The following is a 17,711-nucleotide window of genomic DNA, read 5'->3' on the forward strand; positions in this document are numbered from 1 at the left end:
CACACGAGGAATTTGACTCGGTCAACTGTGCTCTCTCCAATAGTGAAACATTCAATAATAAACAATCAACTAGAAGAGATGATAATAAGTATAAACATAAGTATAAATATAAACAGTAGTTAGACTAGAATGTGCAAATAACAAGATGATAATAATAATAATAATAATAATAATAATAATAGTATAAAAAAAATAAACAAATACAAAATAAAAATTAAAAAAAAAATAAGATAAAAAGAAGGAAAAAAATAATAGAAAAGAAAGATAATAATAAAATATAATAATAATAAAAGGAAAATAGTGCAGTAGAGCATTGATAAGTAGTGCAGGAGAACATTTAAATTAAAGGTATGTACATGAACATTCTCAGTGTCAGATTGATCCAGGGTTGTTATGTTTAAGCCAATAATACTTTATTTGCATAAGAAATTCCTTCAAATACTCTTCAGACTCTGAACTATTCTACTTAGTAAAAACACAAAGAATAAGGCAATAACTGCAAAAAGACATTTTTCTTTAAATCAAAAAAACAAGTTAAGTTTAACATGAACTCATTGCAGCAAATTAAATATTTAGTAGTATAAGAAAGCGGTATGTACTTGTTTATGAAAAGGAGCCTCAAAATAAATGTTGATTTTATTTTATTTATTTATTTATTTATTTATTTATTTATTTATTTATTTATTTATTTTAAGGATTAGTGCAGAACTGCGAAAATTAAAGGTTGGGTTTAACAAAAATTAAACGTCAATAATTTTAAAACATAAAATAAGATAAAATACTTTTAGGATATGGTAAAATAAAATGGTAAGAACATTGTAAATTTCTGTTGAAAATATTGTTTCTGTACCAGGAACATGTCCCCTGTGGATGACCCATGAGTTGGACAATCGTCTACCCAGCATTCATGCAGAGATCAAACATAAGCAAATAAAGCAGTAATAGTACAGTAGTAAACTGTCATTTAACACAACAAACTGTAAAAGAGACTAGTTTGGAAGTCAGGTTAGGACTCCTAAAACCTCCAAACTAGTCTGAATAATAATAATAATAATAATAATAATAATAATAATAATAATAATTTGGGGTTGGATCCAATTCGAAATACAACCCAAAACCTAAAAGACAACATTTAACACATTTTGTATTCTTTCATTTTTTAACTACCAAGTCAAATTCCTTGTGTTGTCTTAAAAACTGTACTTGGCCAATAAAACATTTCTGATTCTGATTAAAGAAAAATAACAACACAAACCACATAAGATTTCTTTCACAGCCACAGTTTCCTTACATTCAAACGCGCCCAATGCGCAATATTTCAGATGTGAGTGAGTGTGTGTGTGTGTGTGTGTGTGTGTGTGTGTGTGTGTGTGTGTGTGTGTGTGTGTGTGTGTGTGTGTGTGTGTGTGTGTGTGTGTGTGTGTGTGTGTGTGTGTGTGTGTGTGTGTGAACAGGAACCCCTCCCGGTGAGCGCAGGAAGACGGTGACGTCAGTTGTCAGTTGGGTTTAGTGGCGAGAGCAGTCAGACTTTACAGTGCGCGCGCGCGTATGTGTGTGTGTGTGTGTGTGTGTGTGTGTGTGTGTGTGTGTTTACACAGACGGGAATACTGCGCCAGAGGAAGTGCGCCCGTTCTTCGTCTGCGCGTCCCGACTTCCTGCTCTACTCCGGCCGGAGAGAGAGAGAGAGAATCTGCGGATCTCCTTTCAGAGACAGCGGGGCAGCAGCAGCAGCAGCAGCAGCAGCATGGAGCCCCGACACAACGCACACGTACCAATTTAACACAACGGACGCGCACATCTGAGCCAGGCGGAAAGAGCAGAGAAGCAGTGCCGTCCACATCTGGGTACGTTTCTTGTTTCCTTCTTTTATAGATTAAGCGTATGCGCCTTTTTTTTTTTTTTTTCTCGTGTCAGTGACATGATACAAAAACTTTTGCAATCGTTGTGGATGAAGTTGATACAACTTTGCGCCGCGCAGGTTCTCAGTAGTAGTTGAGAGAGCCGTGCGTAAATTTGGTTAAACCCGTGCGTAAAATTAGAAAATTATTAAACCTCTAGGCAAATATTAAACTGATGTAACAGTGATTCAGTTGAAATGTAATTCCAACATGAGACTTGATTATCAGCGTGGATACAGATGTGTAAACCTCAGAGTAGCTCATTAATTTGTAGATCTATATGAGCAGATTTTAGTTTGTCTGGGTCTCGCAGACTAATTGCCATGCGCTTCCGGATTGAAGCTGGCAGACAACATCTTGAAAATGAGTCACTGGTGCTAAACAAAGAACCATTTCAGTTCCAGCTGAACCCCCTCCTCCTCTTCCTCACCCAGCTTTCTCCCTCGCACACTCAGGACATATTTCCGAAAATAAGGGGAAAATCCGAGCAGTGAGAATGGATGGAGAGCCATGAGTGGCTTCGGCTTTGGTTTCTTCCTGCTTGATTAGAGGACATGTGTGACTGAGGAACGCTTGGAGAAGGAAGATCTTTATCTTCTGAGGTCATGTGTTGGTTATATGGACTGTAAACTTCAAACTAGTAGAAAAAGTTTGATAAATTCCCTGATTACTTGAATTATTATAGTTTAATTATATGTATCATGGATGTCTTTACGTACATATATTTGCACTGTTAATTAAAAAAATGATGAACTCCATCAGCACATTGGAGATGTGTAAAGATTTACACCAGACACTCCAATTCTTAATTATCTTGACAAAATTAAAATAATTTTTGGTCATTTGTTTGGCAGAATTTGTTTTAGGTTTTTTTGTTCAGTTCCAGTCAATAACAATCTTATCATCCTGACTTTGTTTATATTTAGTATATTTAGAATATCTAGTTTCATGTGAGTAAATCTACTCTAGTTGTTGAAAACTTAATGAATTTGGTTACACAGGTGACGTAAGATGCAAATGTTCTTTATTTTTTTGTTTGTAAAACAATGTTGTTGCCTACAACGTTTATGTTGCACACCTGCCATGTTAATAATTAACAGCATAAATATGCAAGTAAATTGGGTGTAAAGTTAGACAAACATATTGTTTAGGTTTCTACATTTAAACATAAAAAGTAAACAGTTCTTGAAATGCCTTTTTTTAAAAACTGTTTAGGGGTTAATACAAAAATGTCCACATAGTGAATATAACTAAATGTAATGTCCCCTGGAGTGTGTGTGTGTGTGTGCGCGTGTGTTCTTTTAAAAAAAATAACTTCCTCAATAGTGAACTTTTAACAAAAGAAACTGTTTTTCAAAAAGTGTGCGCGTGCGTGTGCGTGCGTGTGTTTCCGGTGGGTCCCAGTGACAGGACGTCCTGAAAAGGGAGGACCTTTTCCCCATTACACTGAATGACAGGAAGTCCTCGTTTAGACAGACAGACAGACACCGCTGCAAGGCTTCCATTGCTCTGTACATCCACGCGCGGATGCACACACACACCTATGCAGGAAATAGGAAGCTGGCTGTGTGTGTGTTTGTGACGATGGGTCATTGTTTGCAGCACATGCACTTTCCCCTGTTCAGCTGGTTGGTTTCCTCTCACAAAGACACAAAAACAGACACACATTCTGGGTTGGTACATGTTGCTTAGAGTCAATGAGGCTTACAGAATTATGGTAATAAAGAAACTTAAGTTAAAGTTAAAAAAGTCAATGAACACAGAGGCAGATTGTATTTCGGATGCCAATCCATAGATGTCACGGCTCCTGACCAAATCTTTGACTAAATAGTTATTTGTTGTGTGACGTAAGCGAGCACACAGAATAGAAACAGAGTACACACTCTCACTCAGTCATTTCCAGGTAGGCCTGTCGGCTCAGCCCGTGCTTGCTTTGGCAGAAGGTCACTAACCACATCCTGCTTTATCGCCATGGAAACATCGGAAAAACCAGCCAAAGTCTGGACCTGTCTCTTCCTGTCGCACACAAAATGTGACACCATTGACAGAAATGAGTGTGAAATGACACGTATTATTGTAAAGCGACGAATTGGGTCGTGTGTTTCTGGTAAGGATCGCAGACACACGCAGTCCTCTCTCTACGACTGTAATCTACACTTCCTATGGGCGTGTGCAAGTTTAACAAGGAAGGATCTAAACTTCTAAAGTCAATCAAGTGCATGTACGCACGTACTGTATGTGTGAAAGATTCACAGACATGATACGAGCGCCATCCTGTCATTTAGAGAAGCGTGCTAATAAATAAAATAAAAAAGAAGGTAAACTGTGTAACAGTCACACACACACAAACATTACATGTGGTTTTCTGCACTGAAATCATTTCCACAAAATCTGTTTCTGTTTGACGTTCTTTATGGAATGAGTAAATATCTCATTTCTAGCCCCAGCAACTGCTTCTGCTAACAGGTGGTGGCATTCGCTGCACCATATTAGCATGTTAGCATGCTAACAGTCAGTGAAAGGTAAATATAGATAACCGAACATAACTTTACACCTCAAATAAATAGAATTATTACTGATGAAATTGCTAGCCACATTATTCCCTAAAGCTAACTGCTATAAAGAATATTAAATCTAAAGTTAGATGAGGTTAGAGTAGAATGTACCACGTATGGCACAGGTTTCTGTGATTTCTGTTCAGTTTTCTGTTGTTGTTGTTTTTTGCTGGAAGCTTTTAATTTAGTGATACTTTTATTGTCTTATATTACAGAGGATTGTGTTGAAGAGAGAAATAGACTGTTTAGCATACCACAATATTTGAATTTCAAAGACATTTTGAATTCTATTTATTGTGAACTGTTTTCCAAAACTGTGCCTCCAGATAGTTTTTGTTTTTCTTTCCATTTTATTTGTTCATCATTGTGACGTGTTTTTTTGTGAAGATCAAGTGTAGTAATTCATAATAATTCACAGTGGGGGGGAGGGGGCAGTAGTAAATGAATATTTGTTTATGAGAGGAAAAATGGGTCACCAACATCAATCAATGTGGTTCATGTGAGTCATGAATGTGCACCCCAAATTAGAAAAGATTTGAATGAAAGATTTAAAACTAAAAGTTTGACCTGATTTTGTCACTGTAGAAAAGGTCACATCATCACCATAACAAATAGGGTTCACACTCTTGTGTCCTTTAATGTTTTCAGGAAATTTGAGAAGATTCCCAAATGAAAATTATTCAAAATAAATTAATTCTAATTTAAAAGTTTGGCCTGACGGTGGCGCTAGAGAACAGGTCAATGTTTCATTATCAAGGGGTTATTTATGTATTCAACAAATAAACAAAGTACCTGATACAAACACTTGGTCAATAATTTTCTGAAAATTATTTACTGGAGGCAAATACCCCTGGGGTCAGATTGACCCCAGGGGTATTTATAAAGTGTGTTTGTAATATTTGAGGATAATAGGAGGGTTAAAAACCTTTTCTGGTATATTCAAACAGTCACAGATTACAGGTACTTAAATTACATTTATCTTATAAACTTACTGCAGTGCTTTGTTTAGAGACTCCAGGTAACCTAACGTACATACTTGGAGGATCCAAACTGCTTAAACACTAGATTTGTAATAAACATTTCTACATGTGTTGGACAGCCTTAAGAGAACTTATAGAATAAATATAAACACAGTATGGTATGGTTGTGAGAATGTCAGGTTTATGTGCAGACCACTCCCTTTAAGAAACAGGATATAGCACTTTGTGGGGGTTTGAGGATGTGTATTAAGGTTTAGACTGCCTTTATTGTCATTTCCCCACAATTATAAAAGTCTTCTGTGTACTAGGTCTAAATATTATTGGCAGAGAATACAGATATTTAATAGTTTTATTAAAGTTTTGGTCAATGTATTGTTATTTTAAGTAAATCTGCATGTGACTCTTTGAAAAACCTTTGAAAATGACCCAAAGTCAGGTGGTACATATTGTTCATTGGTTGGGGGACCTTTGAAATAAAATCTAGGACACAAACAATTGAGGTCTCTCTCTCGAATAATAATGTATTTATTAATACTTGGAGAATCTAATGAAGTTCCTGTGTGTGATTGTGTGTGGGACAGTTATGTGTATACGTTTCCTTTCACCATGTAAACACGTTTGTTTGTGTGTTTTTTTTCACCACTACCTATTCATAATGATAGTCTGGCAGTGTGACATAGTCTCTGTGTAGCAGTGTGCGTCAGCTGTTCTGGTTGTGACCGTGTTTTGATCCTCTGCTGTAGATCTGTGTGTCATCCCGTCATGGAGAGCTCCATCACTCTCTGGCAGTTCCTACTGCAGCTGCTGCTCGACCAAAGCCACAAACAATTGATCTGCTGGACATCAAACGATGGAGAGTTTAAACTGCTAAAGTCAGAGGAGGTGGCCAAGCTGTGGGGGCTCCGCAAGAACAAGACTAACATGAACTATGACAAGCTGAGCAGAGCCCTGCGATACTACTATGACAAAGTATGCACGATGTTGGATGAGGTTTATTTGAACCGATAATATTTAGAGCAGGGTTGGGGTCATCTATACTTGTAACCGCGTAATTGATAATTAAATACAATTATGGCGTAATTCTATTTGTTATTTTAAAAATCTGTTGCTATCGTAATCATAATGAAATTGTAATTGAGTTTAGGTAAGTTCTATGTACAGTTCTACATACATTCAGTTAACAATGATCAAAATATGTTTCATATCAAGCTTTCTCACAATTTACCATTTTAAAAACTGTAGAAAACGCGGGGTATACTGACACAAAAAAGACTCAGACGCCCACATCAAAAATATTAAAACCTATATTTTTATTGATTAGGAAACCTAACAAGGTAAGCAATAGATAGGAAAGAAATTACACGATATAAATTTGTTTTTAGTGTATTTTACAGCTGATTCAGGGCCTGTTATCATAAGAGATGCTAACACAAGGAAAGTTAGCTTTTATTAGGTTATTAACCCCCGTCACAAATGTGGAAGGGGGGTATAGGTTTGAGCTTTGTCCGTCCTTCCGTCCATCCGTCCAAGGTAAAGGGGACAGCTTTTCTCAGAAACTGTTTAGGATAGGATAACCTAATTCTGTGTGTGGCTTCAGGGTATCAATACCTTGATGGAGTTCGAAAATGAGAAGCACGTAATAATTTTTTCCAGAGTTATTTTTACTCTGTTCGAGGTATCTTCAAAGAGGACAGCTTTTTTCAGAAACTGTTTAAGATAGAATAACCAAATTCGGCGTGTGGCTTCAGGGAATCAATACCTTGATGGAATTTGAAAACGAGAAGCGCGCAATTATTTTTTCCGGAGTTATTGCCCTTGTTCTATTTTTTTACTCTGTTCAAGGTATCTTCAAAGAGTACAGCTTTTCTCAGAAACTGTTTAAGATAGGATAACCAATTTTGGTGTGTGGCTTCAGGGTATCAATACCTTGATGAAGTTCAAAAATTAGAAGTGCGCAATTATTTCTTCCGGAGTTATTGCCCTTGTGCCGTTTTTTTTTACTGTGTTCGAGGTATCTTCAAAGGGGACAGCTTTTCTTAGAAAAGGTATAAGATAGTTAGTAATTTTATATTTTGATGTGATAATATTTTCTTATGTATACATCTAAGTTAGATTTAGGACGTTTAGGAAAAGGTTGTGAGTTATAATGAGAACCAATCTGGCGGGGGATGTTGATGATTGTCTTCTTGTTTATTTCAGGCTCAGTAATTGTGATTAATTGTAATTGAACTTTATTAAATGAGAATGTAATTGTAATTAACTTTCTAAGTACAGAAAATAATTGTAATTCAATAGTAATTGGAAAAAATGCTGGTCACTGTAATCATAAATGAATTGTAATTGAACATGGATATTTGAAAATGGAATTGTAACTGAAAAATGTAATTGACCCCACCCCTGACTGAGAATGTTTAAAATCATTTATGTCTTCTATTTGCAGAACATCATCAAGAAGGTAATCGGCCAAAAGTTTGTCTATAAGTTTGTGTCCTTCCCTGAGATTCTGAAGATGGACCCTGCTCTGGTGGAGTCGGGTCGGAGCAGCGAAGGGGTGACCTCAGAGCCAGACGTTGAGGATGAGGATGGTGCAGAAAGAAACCAGTACCTCCGCTCAGGCCTCTACTCCTCCTTCACCATCAGCTCCCTCCAGCACTCCTTGGATCAGCCAATCAAGAGAGAGCCCCAGTTAGATCGCTACGACGACAGCTCCTCTGTCATCCGGTTCGTAGCCCATCACGGCCGCACCTTCCTCCCCTCCACCCCTCCTCCATCATCCATGGAGAACTCCCCTTCCTCCAGGTTGTCCTGCTCCTCCTCTCCACCGCAGAGCCCCGCCCATAAAGTTGCAAAGGGCCTGGTTCAGAATGTGGATGCTGATGAGTTGGAGTCCAACAGTCAACCGCTAAACCTGTCGTCAGGTCAGAGGGAGAGGGAGAGGGAGTTGTCGCACAGCACGGCCACACCGGAGAGGAGGGGGCTGACCAGCAGCACGCCTCTGAAAGGAAGGAAACCTAAAAGCTTGGAGATCTCCACCCCTTCTCTCCTCCTCACAGGAAGTGACCTTGTTTCCATCGCACTCAACAGTCCCGCTCTCCCCTCAGGGTCCCTGACCCCTGCTTTCCTCACTGCACAGGTACGACATAAATTCTATTAAACCCTCTTCGTCAGGGTTGGGGTCAGTTACACTTCAGTTTTAATTATGTTTTCAATGATCCATGTTCAATTACAATTCAATTACGTTTACAGTGACTAGCATTTTTTCCAATTACAATTAAATGACAATATTTTTTTACAATCATAATTGACTCCAAACCTGGACACAGCACATTGACTACACACACTGTGCACACACTGGCTGAAGGAAAAGGCGGGGCTACTGTTACTGGGTGAGGGCGGGGCTGGGGAGAGTCAGACAGAGAGAAAGAGGGAAAGAGGTGAGCGGAAAGAAAGAAAGGAGGGAGGGAGGTTCCTAAGTGAAGCCATATGCTCCTGAAGCTCCTGATTCACTGGCAGCAACTCTCTAACCAAACCAGGACAGCCTGACTACGCTCAGGCATTTGGCCGACACTCTTATCCAGACTGAGTAATCACACACTGCTGTGTGTACATCACACAAAACTTAAGTGTAAGCTAAAGTAATCAGTCATTACTCAATGCGTGAAGGTTGCTTGTATAGCTTCTTTTCAACCACAGAGACCTTGTCCCGTCTTTGTTTTGGATCACACCCAAATAACGGAGTGATTTTTACTCCTAATATGAAATATCAAGTTTCACACTGCTTTACGATATAAAACATGAGCAGTTTTGATTAGATTTGAACCAGTGGATGGCAAGAACTCTTGGAGTTCAACGATAATCTAATGTTTACTTCCATGCAAAAAGTTAAAGGCAACACTCCTTTGGTGGTCACATGGCAAGGCAAATGTATTTATAAAGTGCATTTCATACACAAGGCATTTCAATGTGCTTTATATGATTGAAAGTGAAACATTTAGAAAACAGTACGCTGCAGCACAACAACTAAGAGCATCATGTTTACTGTGAACTATCTGACCTGTGTCCATAGATCTGGGTTCATACCTGACTAACATCTCAATGATGTATTCTGGACCAAACCCATTCACAGATGTATACACCAGGAGCAGAACTTCAAACCTATTCTGAGGTTGACTGGGAGCCAGTGGAAAGACTTTCAAACTGGACAAATTATTCAACCAGGGCCGGCCCTAGACAACTTGGGGCCCTACACAGGATACCTTTTATGGGCCCCACACTGCCAATTATGGACAGTTAAGGAAGACAAAAGCAGATTATGAACCATAATTAATGACATATTTCCTTCAATGAACATGATGGCCATAGTTTACTAACTGCTCCTCTACTGTCTGAATGCTCCTCAGTGTCAAACATTTTAAATTACGTTGTATAATAACTATGAAGGTAAAATAAAATGTATGTAAAGCCACACTAATGGAAGATAAATAAATACAACAAAGGGTTAAAGCCTGATTTTGAATTTATTCATAATGACAATTTTCAATGAGCCAATAATAATGTATTTGCATAAGGGATTCCATCAAATACACTTCCAACTCTGAACTATTCTACTGAGCAGAAACACAATGAACAAGGTAATCACTGCAAAAACATTTTTCTTTAAAACCAAAAACAAGTAAAGTTAAACACGAATACAAATATTTAAGAGAATTGCGACAAAATAAATGTCAATAGTATTTATAAAGTGGAAAATGTAATTGTTTATAAAAACATTCAAATGAAAAAATGTAATTAAAATATTCTTTAGAACTTAAAAGAAAAACATTACAAACTTATCTTCAACCACTTTTTTTTTTTCTTGCTAATGACTATATGTTTGTTTTTCTTCTCATGGTTGATACTGATGACTGCCAGTACACTAGCCTGTCTCTATGACATGGAGGACCTCAAGTATGATATATGCTGATTCAGCATCATAGTGGGGGTGTTAACAAGTAGGCAGCAGTTTACACGATTACATTGCACGTTAGCCACATGTTTCAAAGGAAAAACACCATTAAATTGATATTTCCATGATTTGGTCTTGAAACATCATTGGTGTAACCTTTAATTAGCGCCAACCTTTTCAGATTTTAATGCAGTCATAATAATTCGAACCCCTTCATCACAACACTCTAAAAACCCTCTTCAGATAAAGCTGTTGGTCGCTCATCGTAACACATAGTGAACGGGATTTTGAATGGGTTTATGGGTAGATACTTGTCAGTTTGTAGCACTTTATAGACATTCAATTGTATTTTTTGTTTTTTTATTTATTCCATTCATTAAAAAAGAAAAAAAATATCAATTTAATAACATAAAAGTTTACAAACTTCTGAATGAAAGGGAGCGGAAAGAAGAATAATGTTATGTAATCTGCCCCCTTTGTACTAATAATCAGTTTACAACAGCATGAGAAAACAACAACAAACAATTACAATGTCTACAATGATTACAAAATAAGCATAGCCACGGGTTTATATGTCCTATGAAACTAAAAATAAACTAACCAGAAAATGAACAAAAACATACAAGCAAAAAGGGTAAACAACAACAACACATTATGGTACTTTAGAGGAGTTCATTATATTTGAATAATATACTTGTTTTAATTAGATGTTTAAATCTTATATTTGCTTTACAGTCTTTTAAATTCTTGCTCAGATTGTTCCATAGAGAGACCTCTTTGACAGACACTCCTTTCATTTTGTCCTAAACTTTGGTTTCATAAAGGTTTCTTTTCCTTTTAAGTTATACTTACTTACTCTTTTTACAAATAGGACCTGGAGATTTACAGGTAAGATTTTTTGATGCGCTTTATGCATAATTTGCAAAATACTATAATCTACAATGTCATTGAACTTCAACAGTTTTAACTGATGGAATAATGGGTTTGATGGATGTATATATTGTTTTCGGCTCATTACCACCCGTGTTCCACTAAAAATAGCGTATAAGTACACGCTTTTGTCCCAAAACATGCATGTGAGGCATTTCCATGTTATGTTTGAAGATCAGATACTGTAGATGTTTCCATTTCAGAACATGAATTACAATTTTTCCATCCATTTATAAAAGAAGTATTTATTCTGCTATCACACAGGAAGTTCATGTAATAATCATATGTACAGTAGCACTTCCTTGAATAAAGGTTGATGAACAGTGAACACTATACAGATTTTTTTTTGTTCACACCTTTCTAAATAATGCTCCTGTCTTTGTGTGGCGTCGTGAATACTTAACGACTTAGTTTCCCAAACAGACCAAGTTAGATGGAAACAGAAGAAAGAGGAGACTGAAAATAGATGCTATGAATCTTGCATTAGCGAAGCATCCCAAATGGTAGATGGGAGTTCACCAGAGGGCAGACTGGGGTTTGGTCTCTAGTTGACAGCTTCACCGCTTCCTTGGCCAGAATAAACACCATCAGCTCCATCTTGGGCTTTGTATATGATGTTTCATTTGGGTCTTTTCTTCGTCTCTGTAGACTCCGTCTGGTCTGTTGCTCACTCCCAACCCTCTGCTCTCCAATATCCATCTCTGGTCCAGCCTGAGTCCAGTGGGACCCCTTAGTCCGGCCCATCTACAGAGCCACGCCCCCCTCTTTCAGGTAACAGTCATTTATATCTGAATGGTGTTGTCATGTGCAGTATTGGGTTTCCTGTGTTTTATTGTCCTTTGACAATCCTGACCTACTTCAACCAACTATTCACGTATACTCATGAGGACAATGTCTATGTGTTGCTTGAAAAAAATAATCTGTTAAATAATATTTTGTAAAAAATGACTGTCACGTATTGTCACAAAATAGTTTTCCAAATGACTGGGATTCTGATCGCAAAGATTGGGTACAACCAGGGGTAGACTGGCCATTTGGCAATACTGGGCATCATCATGGTGGGCCGTCGACCCGAAGTGGGCCGGTCTGGTCCGCTACATTTTAGTTGTTTTTTACCAGTGAGTGGAGGCAGACATGGTAACAGGTGGCTAAAAATGTGAGTGTAAAGTGACTAAAATGGGCCAAAAGTAGTCAAGAGAGGCCAAAAAATGGGCAAATAAAGAGGAACTAGGTGGTATGTAATGGCAAAATGTAGTTTAAAAGGGCAAACTGTGGCAAACAATAGTGAAAACAAACGAACAAAAAGAGGAGAAATTGTAAGGAAAAAGGAAACAAGTTGTATTTATTGGGGAAAAAATTAAAGAAAGGATAGAAATTGGATAAAAGTGTCACAAAGGAAAAAAGGGATATTTATTGGCAAAAGGAAGCTATCGTCTGAAAAAAGTGTCAGAACTTTTTGAAAATGGGACAAAGGAAGTTGCAAAATGGCCAAAGAATATAGATTAAAAAAAAAGGATTCAAAAGTTTCCCCTTTTAGGTTTTCTGGTGGAACAATAATTAAATTTAAGCTATAATGACACAATGATGACTTCTCCGCGGTGTCGCTGATAATGTAATGGCTGATCTGGACAGAAAATGCCAGGGCTGAGTTTTTATCACAGTTCATACCATGAAATTCAAAGCACTGAGTTGACTTTTGTGTTGCCTCTGTAACTATAAAACATACAAATACACTGGAGCTAGACGAGTGACCCAGTAAGGGTTCTGGACACATAGACAAACTGTATGTTTTTAGCTTTTATTGTCCAATACAAGTCTTTCAGCTCAAGCTAGCTTCGGTTAGCTTCATTAGCTCCAGCTTGCTCCTCCCATGCTACGCAGACCTGCTGGTCGCTCTCTCCTCTAGTCGCTGATTAGAAGATCTACCACAGCTGTGATTAATCCCAATGCACCACACCTGAAATGAATCAACACAGAGTCCCTCCTACACTGGATCCCTCTGCCTGTTAACCACACACTTATCACAGTCACATTTACACAATGCAATGAAAATACACAGCCGTAGGACGGTGACACACATTACCAAAGTTTATATGGAAAGACTGGTGAAGAAGTCAGCTGGATTGATGCTAACTTATAATATATATAACAGAATATATGGTAGCAGAATTACCATAGAACGTATTTCCATTATCGATTAGGTTTTTTGGCCGATATCATAGGTAGGACACATTTCTAGCCATGTTACTGTCTTGATCGGCTAGTTTGTGGATCACAAGCTGAGTTAATGTTGGGCTGCATATGGCCCACAGGCCACCAGCTGAACATTACTGCTGTACTTGCTGATAGGAGTATATGGAGAGCATCTGATTTTCTATTTAAAAATGTATCTCAATACGGTTGCAGAGTTCACCCATATCCATGTCAGCGGATTCTTTTTGGGATTTTTTTCTTCATTTCATCGCTTTTCTTAATCATACGTCATTACTGGCTCGTCAACTTCCTAAAATCATGTCAAATATGCTTAATATAGTTTAATTGAGTTAACTATTGTTATTGATTTCATATTTCTTTGTTGTATTTGCGCAATCACGCGGGAATTTGCGAGATTCTTTTTTAACAACGTACTTTTATTCTTCATGGCCAGATGTGTACGTATAGATTCATCTTCTTTTTTTTTTTTTCCTTTGAAGGACTGAAGAAAATAAGTGTCTATTCTAAAGAATCATGGCATTTAAAAGATGTTCCAGTTGTTCAAAGCATCTTATTAAATCCAGTCCTTCCTATAACAGCTTTTTTTTTTGTCATTCCACACTGATAAGTAACATTTCTAGTTGATTTCATGTAGTTTTGGTCTTGTGCAGTCGGTGTGAGTGACTCACCGTGCATCAGGGGTTTCAAAATAAGCTGCAGATGTTTCCGTTGTGGTGTGGACAAAAAAATGTAAGTTGGGGGGTGGGGGGGGGGGGGGGGGGACTTCCTGTTGGTTTAGGAAGGAACGCAAGGGGGTTTGTTGGTCAAGGGCCCCTCCTACTTGTGTTGCTTTGCACACACTACTATTGAAACTGTTAATAATCGGATAGTCTGAATAGTATCCGCACTGCAAAAATTTGTCTCTAAGTTATGTGGTAATATTTAACTGTGAAGCTTTTTATACTGAATTATATTGAATTTCCTTTCTACCTCTATCTATCTATCTATCTATCTATCTATATGTAGTCTAAATATTAGGACAAAGTTTCTTTTGGACAACATCAACAAACATTAACGTTATGAAAACAGTACATTCAAGACATCCGGAAACCATAGCCATACTGGCCAGCTGTGTGGGATTATAAAGTAGAATTATATGTATTAGTGGACACAGATTTTCAATGCTGCTGCAGCTTTTTCAGATTGAAGAGAAAGTTTGGACTTCTATCTAGGTTGTTCTTAGCTAGGTTTGCATGTTGGCCTGGAGTATACGTGGGTTTGTGTTGGCGCTGTGGTTCTCTCTCACATTAGGTTAGTAAAGAAAGTGTCATTTATAGTTTTTGAATGGACCTTAGGAGTAAAGGAGTGAAAACGTGATTAGTAACTTTGATCATCTGGTCATGTTGTGATGACATGCTTATTACATGCTCCATACACTGTAGTGTGGAAGTGAATGACATCTAGTGGTAACGTCTGAAAATGCAACATAATAGATTATTATGTCCATCAACTCGTCAATAGTTTTCTGTGCCCTCTCATGATGACTGCTTCTTTGTTAATCCTAGGATAGTGTGAACACACTAATCTGCTTTGTAGATCAAAGGCTCATAGTGTAATGAAACAGAGGCAATGAACACAGATTAGGATTATATTACACGGTTCTCACGCCACTGAGTATCAAAAACGGCGGGTGCTAGATTTTTATAACTGGCTAAAACTTTACAGTTACCTAGCTTCATTTTCAAAATGTATTGCATTTATTGCAACTAAAAACTATTTATTTTAACAACATTGAACTTTGCACCATCATCTTGATGTTGCTTTAAAGCAGACGTGCGCCACTGGCGGCCCCCGTGACCTCAAAGTTGATGCACTAAATCGGCGATTCTCAACTGGTGGGTCACGGACCTGTACTGGGTGAGTCGTGGACAACTTGTTAAAAATAAACAAGAAATAAACAAGAAGACAATCATCAACAACCCCCGCCAGATTGCTTCTCATTATAACTCACAACCTTTTTCTAAATGTCCTAAATCTAACTTAGATGTATGCATAAGAAAATATTATCACATCAGAATATAAAATTACTAACTATCTTAAACCTTTTCTAAGAAAAGCTGTCCCCTTTGAAGATATCTCGAACAGAGTAAAAAAAACGGCACAAGGGCAATAACTCCGTAAAAAAGAATTATGCGCTTCTCATTTTCGAACTCCATCAACGTATTGATACCCTTAAGCCACACACCAAATGTGGTTATCCTATCTTAAACAGTCTCTGAGAATAGCTGTCCCCTTTGACAATACCTCGACAGAGTAAAAAAAATGGAACAAGGACAATAACTCCGTAAACGCTTCTCATTTTCGAACTCCATCAACGAATTGATACCCTTAAGCCACACACCGAATGTGGTTATCCCACTGTTCCCTTTAACTCAGACGGACAAACGGAGCTCAAACCTATATATCACCCTTCCACATTTTGTGGCGGAGGATAATAAACACTGAATGTCTCTCATGTTGGACTTGTCTTATTTTTGAAAGAAACTTTTCTTGGCATGCTGTGAAATGCAGAAGATTGTATGTGTTTTTTTGGGTCATAATTTAATGACTGTGGCAGAAATGTGGGTCTCAGGGTGAAACCAGTTGGGAACCCCTGCACTAAATGACTCCAAAACCACACAAAACTACAGAATAATTGGCAAAATGACCCAAAAAACATACATGATTTAAATACATTGCACAAAAATGACAACCAAATTGCAAAACATCTCGAAAAACAGACGACTACAAACACACACAAAAATAATAAAAAATTAAACAAAATGGGGACAAAAGTTCATCCAAAACACAGTGACAACAAAAATACACAGTGACAACAAAAATACACAAAGTGACAACAAAAAGTCAAAGTGCTCCAAGCAAAAACATAACAAAAAATGCACAATATAACTACAATAAAACACAAAACAGACACAAAATGAGAGAAAAATGTAGAAAATGACAACAAAAACACACATAACAATATACAAAATGACAACAAAAACAGACTAAACCCTTTATTGTTCTCTGTGTTATTCTTCAGATTGGTCATTCGTCTAAATGCTGAAATGATTTTAGATTTTGACACACTTTTCTGTTACCTTCCAGTTCCCCAATCTGATGAATGGACCCATTCCATTGGCGTTACCCAGTATGGATGCTCCCTCTCCAATGCTGCTGTCCACCAGTTCCCATAAGTCCTGATGTCAGTGAACAGACGTGGAGGCGATCAGCTTCAACCCAACAATCATCAAACTGTAATGCAGAACTAGACAGGAGCTAGGCCTCTAAGCAGTCGGCTTGGACGTTCTTTAATATTCACAGAGCAAACTGAAGCTTTGCTCTCTGAGACGAGTGTGTATATTAGGAATTCTGTTTTCTACACCTCTGCTCCTTCACTTTTTTTTCTCCTTGTGCTTTAATGCTTGTGTTTTTTTTCCTTGCAAAGAAAATGACTGAGGATGTGACTTTATCATTTGATGTCCTTCTGACAATCCCTCTCCACCTTTGTTCATAAAAACTGGTTCCAACTTCCCATTATCACCAGTTTCTAGTCTCTGAATCAAAGGAAGGCGATCCAAGGTCAGGATTAATGAGATGACGAAACCTCACTGAGCCAAAAAAAAAAAAAAAAAAAAGCTGCACTGTTGTCTCGAGAGGCAGAAACTGCTTAGATTCTAGTTGAGGCTGTAGATTTGTATTTATAGCACTGACGTGAGAGTGGTGTCGTCAGCAGTAAACAGATGTTGATTTCCTCGAAATTTCAAAGATTTCATCACAGCCTAAAGCGTTCCCGGGATTGTAACTGGATAATAAGACGCAGCAGTGTTTTCACTGTTTAGCATCGACTTTCCAAACCTTTTTTTAATGTAAATTAATCCAACTTTGGAGGATTTCTCTTTTTGAGCCAGACATTAACAGTATGAGGTGAAGTCTTTATCGACTCCTAGCAGAGTGCCTGCTAGTCAGAGCTGTGGATTTGTCTGATTTTTACCAGTATTTCCCCAAAGAACTGTGTTTTCACACCTTGTACCACCTGTGCCTTTCTAAGTGTTATATGTGTTTATCCGTGTGGCTTTAGAGATGATGTTTAGTGACAACAACATCCAACAATAAGAGCACAAACCTCCGCCACACGCCATAAATCCTCTCCAGTTACTGGATCAATGAT

General features: G+C 37.7%; 1 protein-coding gene across 1 annotated transcript; it reads left to right on the forward strand.

The window, feature by feature from the left end:
* The first annotated feature begins 1,549 nt into the window (after positions 1-1,549).
* Positions 1,550-17,225, forward strand: elk3 (ETS transcription factor ELK3). The gene is made up of 5 exons (XM_028450807.1): positions 1,550-1,844; positions 6,177-6,402; positions 7,874-8,566; positions 11,957-12,079; positions 16,649-17,225. The coding sequence occupies exons 2-5, from the start codon at positions 6,196-6,198 to the stop codon at positions 16,742-16,744; spliced, it is 1,119 nt and encodes a 372-aa protein (XP_028306608.1). The 5' UTR covers positions 1,550-1,844; positions 6,177-6,195; the 3' UTR covers positions 16,745-17,225.
* The last annotated feature ends 486 nt before the right edge of the window (positions 17,226-17,711 follow it).

This window comes from Gouania willdenowi, chromosome 6 (genome assembly GCF_900634775.1).
Source record: "Gouania willdenowi chromosome 6, fGouWil2.1, whole genome shotgun sequence".
In the NCBI taxonomy this organism is placed as follows: domain Eukaryota; kingdom Metazoa; phylum Chordata; class Actinopteri; order Blenniiformes; family Gobiesocidae; genus Gouania; species Gouania willdenowi.